Genomic DNA, 17227 nt, shown 5'->3' with positions numbered 1-17227 from the left:
TATTATTGAACTCTCTATTTCTTCTTTAAATTCTGTCAGTTTTTGATTCATATATTTTGGAGCTCTGTTGCTAAGTGTATATAATTTTTATAATTATTATGTCTTCTTGATGCATTGACTTTTTCAAGTAATTGTATACTGTTCTTCTTTGTCTTCAATAATAATTTTTTATCTTGAAGTTTGTTTTGTCAGATCCCAGTATGATCACTCCAGTTCTCTTTTGGGTTACTGTTTGCATGAGATATCTTTTCCATTTATTCATTTTCAACGTATTTCAGTCTTAGAATGTAAAGTGAATCTTTTGTAGACAGACTGTAGTTGGACCATTTTTTTTTTTTTGAATACGTTTGCCAAATCTTGTCTTTTAATAGGGGAGGTATTCCATTTGAACTAATGTAATTATTGGTAAGGAAAGATTTACTTCTGCCATTTTGCTATTTGTTTTCTATATGTCATATAGTTCTTCTTCCTCAATTCCTACATTTCTGCCCTCTTGAGTATTGAATAATTTTCCAGTTTATCAATTTAATTTCCTTGTCATTTTTTTACTATACATTCTTGAGTCAGTTTTTTTTTTAATGGTTGTTCTGAGATTACAGTTAACATCTCAATTTATACCAGTATTGTTTGGATTAAAATCAATTGAGTTCCAGTAGTAAACAAAACAAAACAGAACAACTTTGCTCCCCTATATAGCTATGCCCCCCTTTATTGTCACAAGTTACATCTGTATACATGTGTGCCTGTTAACATAGATTTATTATTATTGTTTTATGCAGTTGTTTTTAAAATAATATAGGAATAATGAAGAGCTACAAACCTAAACTACACTAATAGTAACTTTTTTATTTACCCATGTAGTCACCTTTATGTGTGTTCTATAATTCTTAGTGTGGATATTATTGCTGTCTAATGTCAGTTTGTTACAGCAGGAAGGATTCTCTTTAGGATTTCTCATAGGCCAGGTATACTAGCAACAAATGCCTTTAGTTTTTGTGTATTTGGGCATGTCTTAATTTCTCCTTTAGTTTTGAATAGTTTTGCCAGATATAGAATTCTTGGTTAACAGGTTTTGTGTTTTTTTCCCCTCTTTTTCTGTCGGCTCTTTGATGATGTTATTTCACTGTCTTCTGGCCTCCATTGTTTCTGATGAGAAGTCAGCTGTTTATCTTATTGAGGATTCCTTGGGTATGATGAGTAACTTCAGTCTTGCACTTTCAAGATTCTTTGTTTGTCTTGGCTTTTGATAGTTTGATTATATGTTTTAGTGTGGATCTCTTTGATTTATCCTACTTGGGTTTCATTGAGCTTCTTGGATATGTAGGTTAATATTTTTCATCAAATTGAAAGTTTTCAGCTATTGATTCTTCAAATATTCTTTCTGCCCATTTCTCTCGTTCCTTTCCATTTGGGACTCCCATTATGTGTGTGTTGGTATTCTTTGTGGTATCTCACAGGACTCTTAAACTTTGATAATTTTTCTTCATTATTTTATCTTTCTGTTCCTCAGACTAGTTAATCTCAATTCACCTGTCTTCCAAGTTTTCTAATTATTTTTTTGCCTTCTTAAATCTTCTGTTTAGCCCCTCTAATGAATTTTTTGTTTCAGTTGTACTTTTTAACTTCAGAAGTTCTGTATGAGTTCTTCTTCCCTCCTCTCTTTAAAAAAGTCATTTCCATTTCTATTGATATTCTCTATTTGGTGAGATAGTATTCTTATGGTTTCATTCAATTCTTTGTACGTGGTTTCCTTTAGATCTTTGAAAAAATTAAATAGTTGATTTACATAGTTGAGTCTCTGGTAAGCCTTATGTCTGGGTTTCCTCAGGACCAGTCTCTATTACTTGGTAATTTTCCTGTGTATGGGCCATACTTTTGTTTTGCTTTGTACAACTCATAATTTTTTGTTGAAAATTGGACATTTTAAATATTATAATGTAGAAACTCTGGAAATCAGCTTCTCCCACGCATACAGGTATTGTTTTGTTATTATTGCTGCTTGTGGTAGTTGTTGTTTATTTGTTTAATGCGCTTTCTGAAATAATTTTGTAAAGTCTGTATTCTTTGTTGTGTATGGCCACTGAAATTCCTATTCTGTTAGGCTAGTGGTCAGCTAGTAATTGGACAGAGATTTTCTTAAACACTTGGAACCAAAAAAATAAATTGCTCAATCCTTGCAGATAGTGTGTGTGTGTGTGTGTGTGTGTGTGTGTGTGTGTGTGTGTGTGTTGGAGCATTCCTTCAGCACTCAATTAGGCAGTTCACAACTCTGCCTTAGCCTCAACTTCCTGCTTGTGCCAGAGGTAAGATCTTAGGGCCTTTTCAGGTCTTTCCTGTGCATGCACCTAGCCCTGGGCATGCTCATAACCTTCTAGATTCCTAGAAATATGTCAGATTTTCAAAGCCCTGTTCCTCAAAGATTCTCATTCCTCAGTGTTTCTTCCCATTTTTTTTAGTTAGTCTGTTGTTTTTCCCCAAATGTTATTTGTTGCCTTAGGCAGCAGGGACTAATACATTTGTCTTTATATGTATGTTTTCCACAATTGCCTCCCCAAGTATTTGCCTCAGCACTAGGAGGATTCCTAGTTGGGCAGGTTAGAAGCTTGTCCTTTGATGTCCTCCAGTGAGCCAAGGGACAGGTTAAAATAAAAAACACAATGACCATTATAAGAATAAGGTCTGTCCTGCTCCCTCTAGAACCAGCTGCTGTACTGGCAATATGGGCTGTTGTTCAAGGCCATTGCTGACCTGGGTTTTGGGGGATCGGACCAGAGTAAGGTGAAATACCACAGTGATTTTCTACACCGATTCAGCTTTTATTTATTTTTTCTTTATTACCTGATCCCTGGCTGTTACAAGCTTTTGGTTAGTTTTCTGTATTCCAAAATAATTGATTCTGACAAAATTTTTTTTGTGTGTGTGGCTATTTATGGCTTTTGCGGAGGAACAGACTTTGGTGTTACTTATGCCATCATTTGCCTCTTGAGTAGTAACTATAACTTTGTAAACATTATGACTCCATATCAAATTATTCCTTTAATTTTTTTTCTTTAAACTTAGGATTTCTTTGATAAGAAATGGTGACAAACTTCCATCTCAGGATCATTTGATTGTTCAAGAATACATCGACAAGCCTTTCCTAATGGAAGGTTACAAGTTTGATTTACGAATTTATATTCTGGTAACATCGTGTGATCCACTGAAGATATTTCTCTACCATGATGGACTTGTGCGAATGGGAACAGAGAAGTACATTCCACCTAATGAGTCCAATTTGGTAAGTGATACCTGGCAAAATCTATGATTTTATTCATTTGTTCAATATGTACTTTTAAAAGCACCCATTGTGTATATAGATTATATGAATGAGAGTCCCTTTTCTCAGGTTTTTATAATCTAGAAGAATTGTATACACAAAGAAGACTACTTCTAATTTATAGACAGCTTTGTGAAAATTACAAAAAAGAAAAAAATGTTTCTGCTGCAGGAAAGCTATTTAGGGAAAAGTACCACCTTTGGGTGCTGTGAGCACAAGAATGGATTTCAAAGCACACATATGTATGTGTGGCCTTGCATAGAAATAACATGTGCATATGCAGTAGCTTTGTATTGAAATGAATTCAAAGCACATATATGCATGCAGTGGTCTTGGGTAGAAATGATTTCTATAGAAATATAAGCAAAAAAATGATAAGCCATTGGGAAGTACAGATAAAGTGTTACGGAGTTGAGAATTGGGATAGTTTGTGCTTAGCTCCTCACAGAAGAGGTGGTATTTGAGTAGGCTTTATATAAGGGTACAACTTAAACATGTACAATGTGGAAGAAAGTATATGAAAGAGAGAAAGCAAGACTTATCAGAAAAGAGAGTTATTTACTTTTGTTGAAATAGAAAGAAGATTGTAAATTTAAATTGACAAAATGCAAAGTAGAGCCATAAATGGGCTCTTTCAGTGTGATTTTTAAGTCTATTAAGTGGAGCTTTTTGTAGATATTTTTCCATTAAGTTTTCCTTTGTGTAGCCATAACATATTGATGAAAGTCATAAGTGTAATTTAGAGTTGATGAAGGACAAACTAATTATCATAATTTATCATGAAAGTCTTAGACTGTATAGTTTGTGAAAGAAACTGTAATTTATTATCTGTATTTATTAATTTATTATTAAGTAAATTCTAGCCCTGTTTTTGGATCTACTAGCAAAAATTACAATTGTTACAGTATTGTTTCCATTTTGTCAAAGGCCTGGTTATTGTTCTCCAGTGTTATGCACATAGTTAACAATATTAAGAGTGGTTACCATTTTCAAAATTAACTAATGACTTACCATAAATTTTGCTATGTTTAATGAACTGAAAAATGTTGTAAACCTGGCAAAGGAAGAATAAGGGAACTGTCAAAGTTTTTGCAGGAAAGGAAGATAAAGGAAAGAATCATCCCTTTAAAGGTCATAAGGTGTCATATATCCAGTCACCAAGTAATGTGTGAACTCTAGTGCATTCTAGACATTGTGCTGGTTTTGGAAAAAAACAGTAACCAAGACAGATACGGTGCTTGATCTCACAAAAGCAACAGTCTAGTGGGCAGGCAGAAAATAAAACTAGCAATTAAAATTCCTGATAGTAAGTGTAATGGTCAAAGAAAGTGAGGGTGCTGTGGCAGTGCACAGCAGGACATCTAACCCAGTTGGAGATGAAGGTTAGAGAGGGAGTTTGTACAGTGAAATCTGAATAATGAGGGGTTAGCCAGGTTGGGGGTCGGGTGGGGTGGGATGCAACTCGGGCAGAAGAATAGCCCAGAGGTAAAAGGGAGTGTGGAATGTCTAGAGAAAGCAGACGCGTTCAGTATGGCTATAGCACAGACTGAGAAGAGATGGGTATTCTGATACGAGGAGGGAGAGTCCCGGAGGCTAGATCGTTCAGGGCTTGTAGACCATGTGTAGGGTTTTGGAATTTAACCTAAGAAGGGAAGCATGAAAAGATTTTAAAGAAGGGAAAGAAGGAATGAGATTTGCATCTTCAGAAGGTCAACTGGTCTATAGAGTGGGGAATGTGAGATGGGAGTGAAGATGCCTGGGAGAGCCTGGAGTGAGGGAGACAAGAGGCTGTATTCCAGTGTAACCACATGTGAAGGAGTAGTAGTAGGGCAGCACTAGGAATAAGAACACAGATTTAAGATGTATTGATGATAACCTGGATAACGTTGATATAATATACTGACACTTTGGGTTTGTAGAATGAGGGAAAAGGAGAGAGGAACTAAGGATAAAACTCAAAAATATTGGCATGGGCACTTGTGTGGATGGGATATTTTCAGTGTGATAGGGAATACAGGGGCTATTAAAAGTTCTGCAGAAAGCTGATGTGTTTGGTTTGATATGCCTGTATGACCTCCACATGGATCTATACTATAAGCATTTGGATATGTAGTATCGGCCTGAAGTTCAGCTGAGAGAGCTGAGCAACAGGCATACTTTGGGTTTGTCAGCGCATAGATTATACTTAAATTATCGGAGTGGATAAGAATGGATTATATACATGTAAGCAGATAGTCATGTTTTGAGAAGAAAGAGTGCGAGAAGAGATAGGAAAGGTTAAGACTTGGAGTCTCATTTAGATGATAAAGTGATTTATTTCAATATCTTAAGTTATATGTATGTGATTTGCTTAGGAAATCATAAAGAAAGATTGGAAGGCAGGAAATACGGCTTCTAGTTTTCACTTTGCCTAGTGCTCTTGAATCATGTAATGTTCTGGCTTTGGTTTTTACATGTATGAAAAGCAGTGTTCTCCTACATAAACATAAGTGTTCCTCACCAACTCTAAAATTTCATGATCAAATTCCTAGCTTAAGATATGAAAAAATAAAAAAAGTGAAATACGAAATTTTATCTAAAGTGAGATCACTTATGTAAAAAGGTAAGTTTAAGAAAAAAGTCTGGAAAAAATAAACCAAAATGCTCTCATTGGTTGTTTTTGGATGGCAGACGGCTGCATATTTTTTTCCCTTATTTCTCTTTCCAAGTTTTTAAATAGTGAGCATGTATTTTGTAATGAGCTATGTATTTTTATAAGAGATAATTACTGATAAACTACGTATAAGGGGATCATAAGAGAGTATTTCAGACATTGTAATATAATAAACATTTATTTATTGCTACCAGTGTTGCAGTCACCAATCCTTGAAAAGTTTAGTATATCCCAATTCATTATGTTTAGCCTATATAAGTAGAAATAGGGTGGAGAATAGTTGATCCTTTTCATCCCTTGCAGGTTGCTATTTGGTTCATAGCCGCTGTCACTTCTCCTAAGGCAAACGTCCACCTGGCAATGGACTGTTTAGAAGGAGATTTCTGTCAAGGTAGATGTGAAACTGTGGAAGTTTCAGTCCTACTTTAAAGATAACATTTTAGGAAAAATGCGTGTGATACGGAATACATGGGTTAGGATAGCTAGAGTTTTCATTACTGCTATTATTATTTATTTTAGGAAATTCTTGCCAAATGCAGAGATCCTCAAAAAATTACTTTCCAACCTTTTATAAGTTAAAAAAGTGATTTTTATTTTGGAAACTAAGAAATGTTATATTTTGATTATTTTTTTAATGAAGTATTTAAAATTAGACAAGCATAAGGTTTATGCTCTTTCTTTGAAATATCACTTAATTTAATTTTTCCGAGTTTCGTGTGTCTGTCTTGTTCACCTTTGTATCCACAGTGCCCAGAACAAGTTCCTGCCGATAGGACATAGTGATGGCTCCTTAAACATTGCTTAATTAATGAAAAAATAAATTCTTAATTAGGGTGGGCACATGGATTAGCAAACAACATATATCTCAAACGAGGAGTTCCGCATATTTGCTTTAAAGATTTTAAGACTGTAGACCTAAGTAACTGCAGTGAAAATAAAATATGTGAATATACTTGCTTGTTAACAAACCAGTATATTCATCGTGTGCATGAAGTATACGAGTATATTCATGGTGATGCAACATTGCTGTCTAAAGTAATCCCTGGATGTAGGAACAGGAGCGTACGATTTACAGACTTGATGAATGTTTATGCTAGGTTGCTAAGGAGCTATTCGACATGTATTCATTGACAATTATGAGAAGTTTTAAATTTGGGATTCATTTTCAGGTTTGAGGAGAACAGTATCAACAAACATAAGGCTATAAAGAGACTAAGACATAAAAGTCCCAATTTGGAGCACTTTAAATGTAATGTTAATCATTCAGACTCTGGACAGTCTGGTGTGGTTGCTTCTGTTTGCTGACTGAGTTCCCACTGTCTCGTTAACCTGTTAGAGTGGCCTCCTCGCCAGCATAGGAGGGCAGAGGCTGTTTGGTAGTCCTTGCCTCTTGGCTTATGCCACTTACTTGAGCTTTCATTCTTTTTATTCTTCTTTGAAAATACAGAGAATGCTGTCTCCGAAAATTCCTTTCCCAAAACCAATTTGAGTAAAACCTGTAAGTGACCTAAAACATTAAAAAGAAACAAATGGACAAAAACAAAAGAGCATTTTTCTTACTTAGCAATATGTAGTTTCACATTTTCATTTAATTACTCTCTATATTCTTTTTATTTTAATACTTTTTATGATACATACAGTATTTTGAATAATTTATAAAGTAATTCTTTAGGTAACTACATTCACAATCTTTTTAAGGGAAATGTGCCATCCCAATTAATTTGAAAAGTATCTAAGTAATCATGAGATGGTCAATCAGTATATTTTAAACTTTAAAATCATCTTTCATCTTTGCATGCTTTTTCTTTTTTTCTCTATGAAACCTCATGATTCTAGAGTCTCATAGGTGATAACAACTTTGGTTCTTATTTGTTGCAGACCCAGCTCTACATGCACCTGACAAACTACTCTGTGAACAAGCACAATGAACATTTTGAAAGGGATGAAACTGAAAACAAAGGCAGCAAACGTTCCATCAAATGGTTTACAGAATTCCTACAAGCAAATCAGCATGACGTTGCTAAGTTTTGGAGTGACATTTCAGTAAGATTATATCATTCCACAATTATATTCTTTCCTGATATTGCTTTAAAGGATCATCAAGCATTTTAAATAAAAAGCAGATTACATTAGGTTGAACAGATAGAGTGTTTTCATAAAGGAAGTGGAATTTGTTGTGGACCTGGATAGATAAGTAGTGTTTTCACTTCTAGGGATGGGAAAGAGGGAATTCTAGGTGGAAACAAGAGCATGAGTAAAGGTGTGCAGGTATGAGAGTAGTGGTCCAGGTTGGCACATATGGTATTTGTGGGAAATTCATGGGTACTGAAGGCTGGAAAGGTATGTGGAGGCCAAAATCAAGGCTTACCTTGGCATGCAGTAAGGATTCATTCCTTCCAGTTTTTAAGGTAGGAGAGTAATAGGGCCCAAGATTATGAATTTAAAAGGTAAATCTGAAAAAGGGTGTAGGATGGGTTAGAATGAAGACCAAAAAGTAGGTAGAGCAGGGCACTTGGGAGTGATGTAAGTGGAAAGAAAGGCCTGAAGTCAACCACAAAAAAGAGGTGAAAATGAGGTAAACATTGGAATTAACTGAATGTCCAGAATGAGGGGGAAGTATTCAGAGATTCCTCTGCAGGATTAAGGAGGATTTACAGGGAGAATAGCTGTGGCATTTTTGAAACACAATAGGGAGGAATTTATTTTGAGAAGAAGATGTGGAGCTTAGTTTTGCAGATGAAGGAAAATAATTCTGTTTACTTAATTGTTTATTCATTCATTCAGTAAACACTGTTAACGCTTAAAATAAACCTATCTCTGGTTTATAATTTGAAGATTTTTAAGACACAGCTCCAATCCTCAAAAAACTTAAGAGTTTGGTGGGAAAAACCCTCACATAAACTTGTTAATGAAATGCAATGTAGGAAGTACAACAACAGAGGCATTCATTGAATTCTGTGGGGATGTAGGAAAGACCACACCTAGTAGCTTAGGTGGGAACCAATAGGAGGGGGGCTTCCTGGAGGCAGTGACACCTGAACATGTGAAAGTCCATGAGGCGATGATGGTGAGTTCTACCTGAGCTATGCTGAACCTGAAATGCTATCTCAGGTAGAAAGATCAAGCAGGCAGTTAAAAACATATGTTTGGTGTGCAATTGATATTTAAAGCCATGGCAGCTGTGGATGAAACTCCAAATGGTAAAGGTAAAGAGCATAAAGGAGGCGGATATGAGAAGATAACTTTGGTGAAACAGACCCTTTATTCATCCTAGCAGATATATCAAAAAGAAGAGTGTGTATGTTGAAAGTACTTAATATGATTAGGGCTATGTAATTTGATTTGGATTTCCTTGGGGGACGAATAATATATAATTTAATGACTATCATGGAAAATGGACATGAAAGTTCGTAGTTGGTTGAATTTGGTTCTCATGAGAAAATCAGAAAAATCGGCGTCATTATATTTTCCTTTTGTTGATTGTTTTGTTGGTTGATTTGTTTTTTATGCCTTACTTTTTATATCACGGAATGTAAATCCAAAGGTTCTTGAACGAGTGTCAGGCAAGTAAAGCGTGAACTGGTCTGGATAGGAGCAAGTAGGGTGTGCTGGGACTGTGGTAATTTCAAGAGCGTAAGAGGTCAGAAGGGCATAGACACCACTCGGCACTGGCCTGTTCTTGCCACATAGTGTTTTGGGCCCAGTGTGGTTCATTCTTCTAACTTGTCAAAAGAAGCCATAAATCCCCTGATTTATAAATATTGGCAACACATTCAACATTTTAAAAAATGTACGAGCTCCATGAAAAATGTTTGTCATCTGGATTTTGTTAGATGTCCACCAACTTAACGTTCTATTACATCTTCCTGAGAGACTGAAATACATCCAAACAAGAATTTGATTACAATAATTCTGTGTTTATTTATATTTGTATTTATTTTAGCGAGGCCAATTTTGTGGAAATTCCAAAAAACGTTCTAATAATGACAGATTTATTATCATTGTGGGTCAGAAGCATCAGAGTGGGGAAATTTATTATTTTTAGACTGTAGCTTATTGATGGAAGCTCATAGACGATACTACCTGGATGATTTAATGAATGGGTCATTTAGCTCATTGAGACCGATGAAGTTTTATATACCCTCTGATATTCTTTTTCCTTGGCTAAATTTTTCACTTCCATATGGGTTTGGTTCATCAGGGAAGTCTTTGTGAAAAGGTGGAAGCTGTTGGGGTGCCGTGGTGAAGAATATATATAGAGAATTAATTAATCAGAAAAAAAATGATTGTCATTAGCTTTATATACATTGGTTTTACATGGTACTTTCCTCACGTAATTGAATTAGGAGAAGATACAGAAGTAAGACTAATACTACTAAGAGGGTGTGGAAATTACCTTTTCTGTTGGAGCCTAAAGTATTATTTTCAGATGTGATCTAAACGTGGACAATGTGAGCCTATTAAGCTCTGACAATTTCATGCTCTCTGCTATAAATGGCTGACTGTAGCATCATTCTTGCCTACATTAGTTAGAATGTATATTAATAATCTATAAATAAACAGTTAGTTAACACTTAGTAAATTAACTTTTCAAAGTACATTTCTTATAAGTGTCTTGTCAAATCTGTATTAATGTATTTACTAATTTGTGTTTATTAAGAATTACATATACCAGGGGTGTACAAAAAATGTATATAAGTGGACACTTTGGTCAACGTTGCTCAAGCAGTAGTTCACCGTAATCAGAAGTGTCTGGACACTGACGGTAACCACTTTGAGCACCTCTTGTAATTCCAGAAGTCAAATGTGACTTGTATTCATCTTTTTTTTATTGGTATATATTGAGTATTTCAATTTTAATAGTTTTCCTTTCTTAAAATGGGTATATATTTTTTGGCACCCTCTATTCTTTATAAAGATACCTGTTTAAGGTGAATCAATGGAATAATATGAAAAGAGAATGACAGGAGGAGGTGGAGAAGGCAATCATGTAGTACATTTTTATCTTAATGTCATAGGTTACAAATTTCATGAATTTAACTTAAGATTTTTTTCGATGACCTCTTTTTTTGGAGGGGGAGGGGAATTTCTCTAAAAAGTAGCTGTCTATATCTGAAAACTAACATTCCATACCTTCTATGAAGCACAGAGATGTATGCTTTTGTACTAGTCGAGAATCAAGAGAAAATCAGACCATGGAGATTAAAATGATTGTAGTCATTCATAAAACCATCCTTCCTGAATGCTTTGTATATACTTTAGGTACAAATCTACAATTCATATTTCAAAGTAATGTCACTATGTTGGAAATTCTCAAAAGCATTAGTGGATTTTGATATGCGTTTGGTTATATCACTCTTGATTTTTACATATGCATGCAATCTTGCCTTTACATTGCTAAAAGTGTGTTTCTTTTATGTAGGAAGAAAAACACAGGTTGGTAATCAGGGTCTATTAATTCATATTCACTTTTTTCCCTCCTGGATGTCTTACTTCACACAGACATTTACTAGCCGAGGTCTTAACTTTTTTTCGTACTCTCCAGAGGTTTCAGTAATATTTCCAAAGATTTATATGAAATGGCTTTTTTCCTTTCATCTTTATATACTTTGGTCTTACCATTAATTTGTTATTTTGAATGCAGTTTTCTGAGAACAACCTCTCATGGCATCTCTTACACTTTTTCCCAAATATCATCTGGTTTGGGATTCTGGCTAACAGTGAGGTTAATTTCTGTCTTCCATATTTTTCTCCATATAATAAATATTGCTCTCACCAGGTAGTGGAAAGTTTATATGTGACCTGATATACGAAATGGACTTCTAGAGGAATGACAGAATGACTATAACAATAATAGTCAAGTTGCTAACACTTATTGAAGGTTTACTTGGTTCTAGGTGCTATACTAAGAGTGTTTCATGAAGTCACATTTTGTTTTTACACCAGTCTTTTGCAGCAGGTATTATCGCTTATTGCTAGTCTACCTTTGGGAAAAATGAGACTCACAAAGTTTAAGCAACATGGCTGTGGTTGCAATTCCTGCAAGTAGCAAAGCCAGGAATAAACCCAGGCAGTCTGACTTTAGAGCCAAGTTCTTAACTGCCGTGCTATGTTGCCACTGGCTCTACAAAGGCAGTTAAAAAGCAGTATATTCTAAGCAAAAACCAGTGAGACAGCTTTTCAACAATCCGTAGCTTGTTCTCAAACTCAATAAAATAACTTTTTGCTTTACTAGCATTAGTAATTCACCCTACTAGTATTATGTGTCCTCACAGAAAATGAGGATAGCTAGTTCTTCAGTTGATTGTACTTTCATCTCAGATAAACCTTATGAACTACAAAATCATCACTGCACAAAGAAACTCAACTCTCCTAGCCCTTTCACCGTTTGTCTAAGTGGAGGTTCTATAAATGTTGTGAAATTCTCACTGGGATTTTCTTGCGTGCCACTCCTAAACTGTTCTGTCTGGCTTCTGAGAAAACTAGCCTATGATCCTACCCTTACTTATTTAATAAATACAAGCCACATGTATCAATTTTGATTTACTTATTTGTTCGCAGATGTTTTTGAGCATCTACTAAATGCCAGGCACCGTTGTTGGCCCGGGGAATGGGGTTGTAAATGAGACAGACAAGGGCCCTGCTGGAACAAAACTAGATCAGCTGGTTCTATGCTGTCTAGTGATGCAGTAACGAATGATGGGTGGGTGACTGCATTTGACTCTGGAGTCAGAGAAGGCCCCTCGAATATCAGGGAGCCAGACATAGGAATATCAGGGGAAGAGTGTTCTAAGAAGAGGGGCCCAGAGAAGGTGAGCGTGGCTGAAGCAAAGTGGGCAGGGGAAGAGTTGGATGAAATGAAGTGAGAGCTGGGCAGAAACTTGGCCACAACGTAAGTCTAGACTTTATTTCCACAGATGTAAATGAAATAACAAAGAAATCAGGCATTTTCACCTTTTAAAAAATTTTTTTAATCACTCTACTTATAGGAGTTGGTTGTTAAGACTCTGATTGTAGCAGAGCCTCATGTGCTGCATGCATATCGAATGTGCAGACCTGGTCAACCCCCAGGAAGTGAAAGTGTGTGCTTCGAAGTCCTGGGATTTGATATTTTGTTGGACAGAAAACTAAAACCATGGCTTCTCGAGGTAAGACATTTCTTTAAGAAGAAAGATAAATTATCACTGGTCTTCTGTATATAAACAAATGCTCTTTAAATGTAAACTTGGCAGAGTCGTTTCATTAACTGAGCAGAAAGAAGCCTGAGTAGAGTGTGTTTGATATTACTTTTCCCAAATTGGTATTGAATTCTAGACCGGGGATTTTGAATCTATGTGTGGACCTGTTTTTACTAATTTGTTATCTACGTATTTTCTCAGCCTCACAGCTTCTACCACTTCATGGCTTCTGCAGGTTGCCTTTTCTCTCTCTGTGGGTACCTGGGCGTCAGGACCGTAGCCTCCCCATCTTCAGTGTGTCTCCCCTTCAAACCCTCCAAGAGAGAGAGGCTCCAATATTTCATTAATCAGTATTCAATCCCTAACACCCCAGGGAGCATGAATTCCTATGGCCCTATTATGTGCCTGGGGCTCCCCACTCCTGTCCAGCCTGTCAGCTGTGTGCCTTTGGGTGTCCTGCCCGTCCCTGATATAGGCAGAGTTAGCATTATTTTACTTTTATTTATTAAAGGTCACTTAACTTGTGGAAAATATAGATTCATGTAAAAAAGAAGTAAAAATGATCTCTGTTCAAGATTTTTATACCTTTCCTCCTAGTCATATTTATGTTTATATTATACCCAGAAGAAACCTTAAAAGTCATGTGCTCCAGTAGTGCCTCATTCAGCAATTCCCTCGATGCTCCCTGACCTGGGGCCGTAGAATACATGGCCATGAAATAGTGTGTTCAGGAAACTTTATCAGGAAAATAGCACATACGTAAACACTTAGTGTTTACTAGCTTAGTTACATTTTAAGGAACATATTGCATAGAAAGCAAAATCAACACCTACCTTTCATTTTAGGTTGCCTCAATCTTTTGTTAATGATTTAGAAGTTGGCTGTTAATATCTGTAATATCAAGGCTTGCAAAAGCAAATTGAATGAGTAATAGGTGAGATGAAAGCATTCAAAATACATTTTTAAGGAAATAACACTTTTCCAATTTGAGGGCCAATGGTTTTGTGTGATTTTTCAATCTATGAGCAAATATTGTGTATAATATTTCCAATCAAATACAGTTCTGTCAGGTGTTCAAATTTTGCTTCTACTTGGGTACTAAAAATAAGATAAACGTGAGGAATTTTACTTATCTTTTGCTTCCTCCATTCCACGGATAGGAAAGCACTTGACTTCACTATGGGCCCTTCACCTTACTAATGCCTGCCATTTTCTTCTTTAGGTTGACTATTTTGTCTGCAGTCATCCCTTCCTGTTCTTAGCTGTATTTTTTTTCTCCTACCCCTACCACGTGTCTTTTATTCTTGACGGGGTGGGGAAAAAGTGAAGGCACATGCATGAAGATGGAACTGAGAGGATAACAGGGAATAATGACTTTATAGATATTTAATTACCTGTTTTAAAAAAGCATTTGCCTAACAGGAGTTTTGCCTTAGCTTGGTAAATCAGAATTGACTGAATGGTTGAATTCTTTATTTTTTTAAAGGCTCAAGATGCCATTGTTTGCATTCATGTTTCTTCATACTCTATTGTCTCCATCATTTCCAGATCAATAAGAACCGTTTAAAAAACTCCACAATAACCAATAACTAAATAGCATCGTTTGCGTTAACATATTTTTATTTTTTATTCATTCTTTCATAATTTCAGGATCAACCAGAACCATTAAAAAAAATGAAAAAAACAACTCCACAATAACCAAAAGCTGTGGATCATGACCATTTGTTATATTAAAACATTTAAAAGAATCTTATTTACATCATGCTTCTTTTTCTTCCAGCTGCATTATTGTGGTTCTAATGTTGTTAAAAACCTTTTGGCGCCATCAAGTGGAATAAGGTAGAAGGTGCTTCTGAGACTGTGATAATTTAGTTCACTGGAATAATTGCTAGCAATAGTTTGTAATCGCAAATTGCAGAAATTTTCAAGCGTAGAAAATATTTTTTTAGGGAAAAATGTGGAAATTTGGTGGAGTATGAATTTATGGCTAATACTTTAAGTATCCTCTATTAATTTCAATAAATCATTGTGCCAGGTGGTAGAGTTGTAAGAAGAATGAGACAGAATACTTGTCCTGGTCTTGTGGGGACTTTTATATGTATTTTATTATAATATTATAGTAGTAACTATAAGTAGCGACCAGGGAACCAGCACAAACAATAGAGTGATTAATCTCTCTGTTTACATGTGTGTATTTGGAGTTAAAAAAAAAAAATGTTTGCAGAAGAATGAACACCTGCGCAGGATGTTTAAGGCTGTAGAAGGTGGGGTAGAGGCTGGGGGCTGGGAGAGATGGGGTGGGGTGGGGGGGAGTTACTGGGCAGAGGGAATAGCACTAATTTAAGAGCACAGAATCTATTATGGATACTTTGATATGTGCATGAAATGATTGTGTTTGTTTTGGTAATACAACTATGGTTCGGATGACTAATAAGTAGTATATTAATTTAATTTGCTTTTCAGTAATTCTCATTTTTGCATGTGTTTACAAGCTGCTGAGCTTTAAGACTGTAATGTCTGCTAGGTTTTGCCTGTTTTAGGTTGGGATAGGAAATGAGAACTAAAGCCGACAACATTACAGAGTAGATTTTTGGCCTAATTTTCAGAGCTTAACAGCTTTTTGTTATTGTGTCATCCATTTGTGGTTCTTCTTTTGTTTTTTTCTTTACCTTTCTCATAAAATGTAAAAAGAAAATCCAAAATGTTAACTGAAAAAAGCTTTTCTCCCTTTTCACATACTAGTTTAATTGTGTGGGTATGTTTTGTCATAGACCAATTTCTTTTATATGATAGTAGGGGGAAGAATCTGAAATAGGTAAGAGAGAAGGGTCTGAGATTGTGTTGTACAAAGACCTTGTTACCATCCTGGCGGAGGGATATGCCTGGCAGAGTTCCAGACGCAATCTTGGAGTGGAACACCTAAGGAATTTTGTACAGATAGGAACATTTCAGTGAACCACTTAATCGTCAGTTCTTAAATGTCTGGTTTATTTTATAATCCTGTTACATGTAGTAGCTGAACTATCATTGATTGTATTACAAATTCCAGAGATTTGAGTCAGTATGGGATAGTTGAAACTCTTTTTTAATATATAAAATACATTACTGTATCCTTTCTCTGCACTTGTAAGAGGAAACACTTCGAGCTTTGAAGTAGCAGGTTAATGAACTCCCTTTCTCAAATATACCTCGGTGTTTTTACAATTACCAAGCTACTGCCTTCCTTTTGAGACCACATCACACAGGCAGGAATATGTTCATTTTCTAAATCAGAAATCAGAAAATGAATAATACCGTATGGCATATCTCCATAAAAAATACAATTTGGCATGGCATAAAAAGACTTCATGCATCCATCAAAGTGATGGCATGGAAGATTCTCATGATGTATTGTTAAGAGAAAAGCTTGAGTTTTAGAATAGAATAATTAATACGGACATGTATTCGGAAGGTAAAATGAATATTATAAATATGTGTCCCTAGCGAATATCTAGAATGCCATTTCTCAAATGGTTAACAATACACTAGGTAGTCAGATTACAGGTGATGTTTATGTTGTTTTTTTAGCTTCTATTTACTGATTTTTCTGCAGTGATCCTGTACCACATTTCTAATGAGAGTCATTTATATTCCTGGATGATTTAAGTATAATGTGGCATTTCTGTTCAGCTTTCAGTTGTAAAATGTATGCCATCAATTATCTTGTGTCATGTGGTGATGGATTTGTATAAGACGACCCTCTTCTATGACTAGTAGCATACGTGTTTTTTGAGATAGCCTGTGGGGTTAGTTGGTGGTCATGAAGCTAAGCTGCATTTTTGAACTCAGCAGTGTTCTAACCAACTGACTTAAGTAAGTAATTTTCTTAAACACCTCCTATTCCACTTATATTTTCATAACAACAACAAAGCTCAGGAAAAACAAAGACAAAAGCAAAACTCCAGCTCTTGAAGTGGTGGTATATTGTCTAATGGATTTCAGGTACAAAGAGTTACTTCTTATTTTTCATCTTAATGAAATCCTGGCAATGTCAGGAAAGTAGAACAAACACAAATGGCTCATTTATTCCCGTGAGTCCTT

The 17227-nt window shown here is 35.6% G+C and overlaps 1 protein-coding gene across 2 annotated transcripts in view; it reads left to right on the top strand.

The window, feature by feature from the left end:
• TTLL7 (tubulin tyrosine ligase like 7) overlaps positions 1 to 17227 on the top strand; it is a 120444-nt gene that overhangs the window by 53428 nt on the left and 49789 nt on the right. For both annotated transcript variants that reach the window (XM_074335041.2, XM_074335042.2), the window contains 3 exons: positions 3061 to 3277; positions 7848 to 8012; positions 12959 to 13117. In XM_074335041.2, coding sequence (XP_074191142.1) covers positions 3061 to 3277; positions 7848 to 8012; positions 12959 to 13117 — 541 coding nt within the window. The remainder of the gene's footprint in view (positions 1 to 3060; positions 3278 to 7847; positions 8013 to 12958; positions 13118 to 17227) is intronic.

Source organism: Rhinolophus sinicus, chromosome 14, assembly GCF_057876585.1.
Source record: "Rhinolophus sinicus isolate RSI-liver-muscle chromosome 14, RSI-T2T, whole genome shotgun sequence".
Taxonomy (NCBI): domain Eukaryota; kingdom Metazoa; phylum Chordata; class Mammalia; order Chiroptera; family Rhinolophidae; genus Rhinolophus; species Rhinolophus sinicus.
Note: the sequence above shows the minus strand (reverse complement) of the source record. Positions and strands in the feature narration are given on the sequence as shown.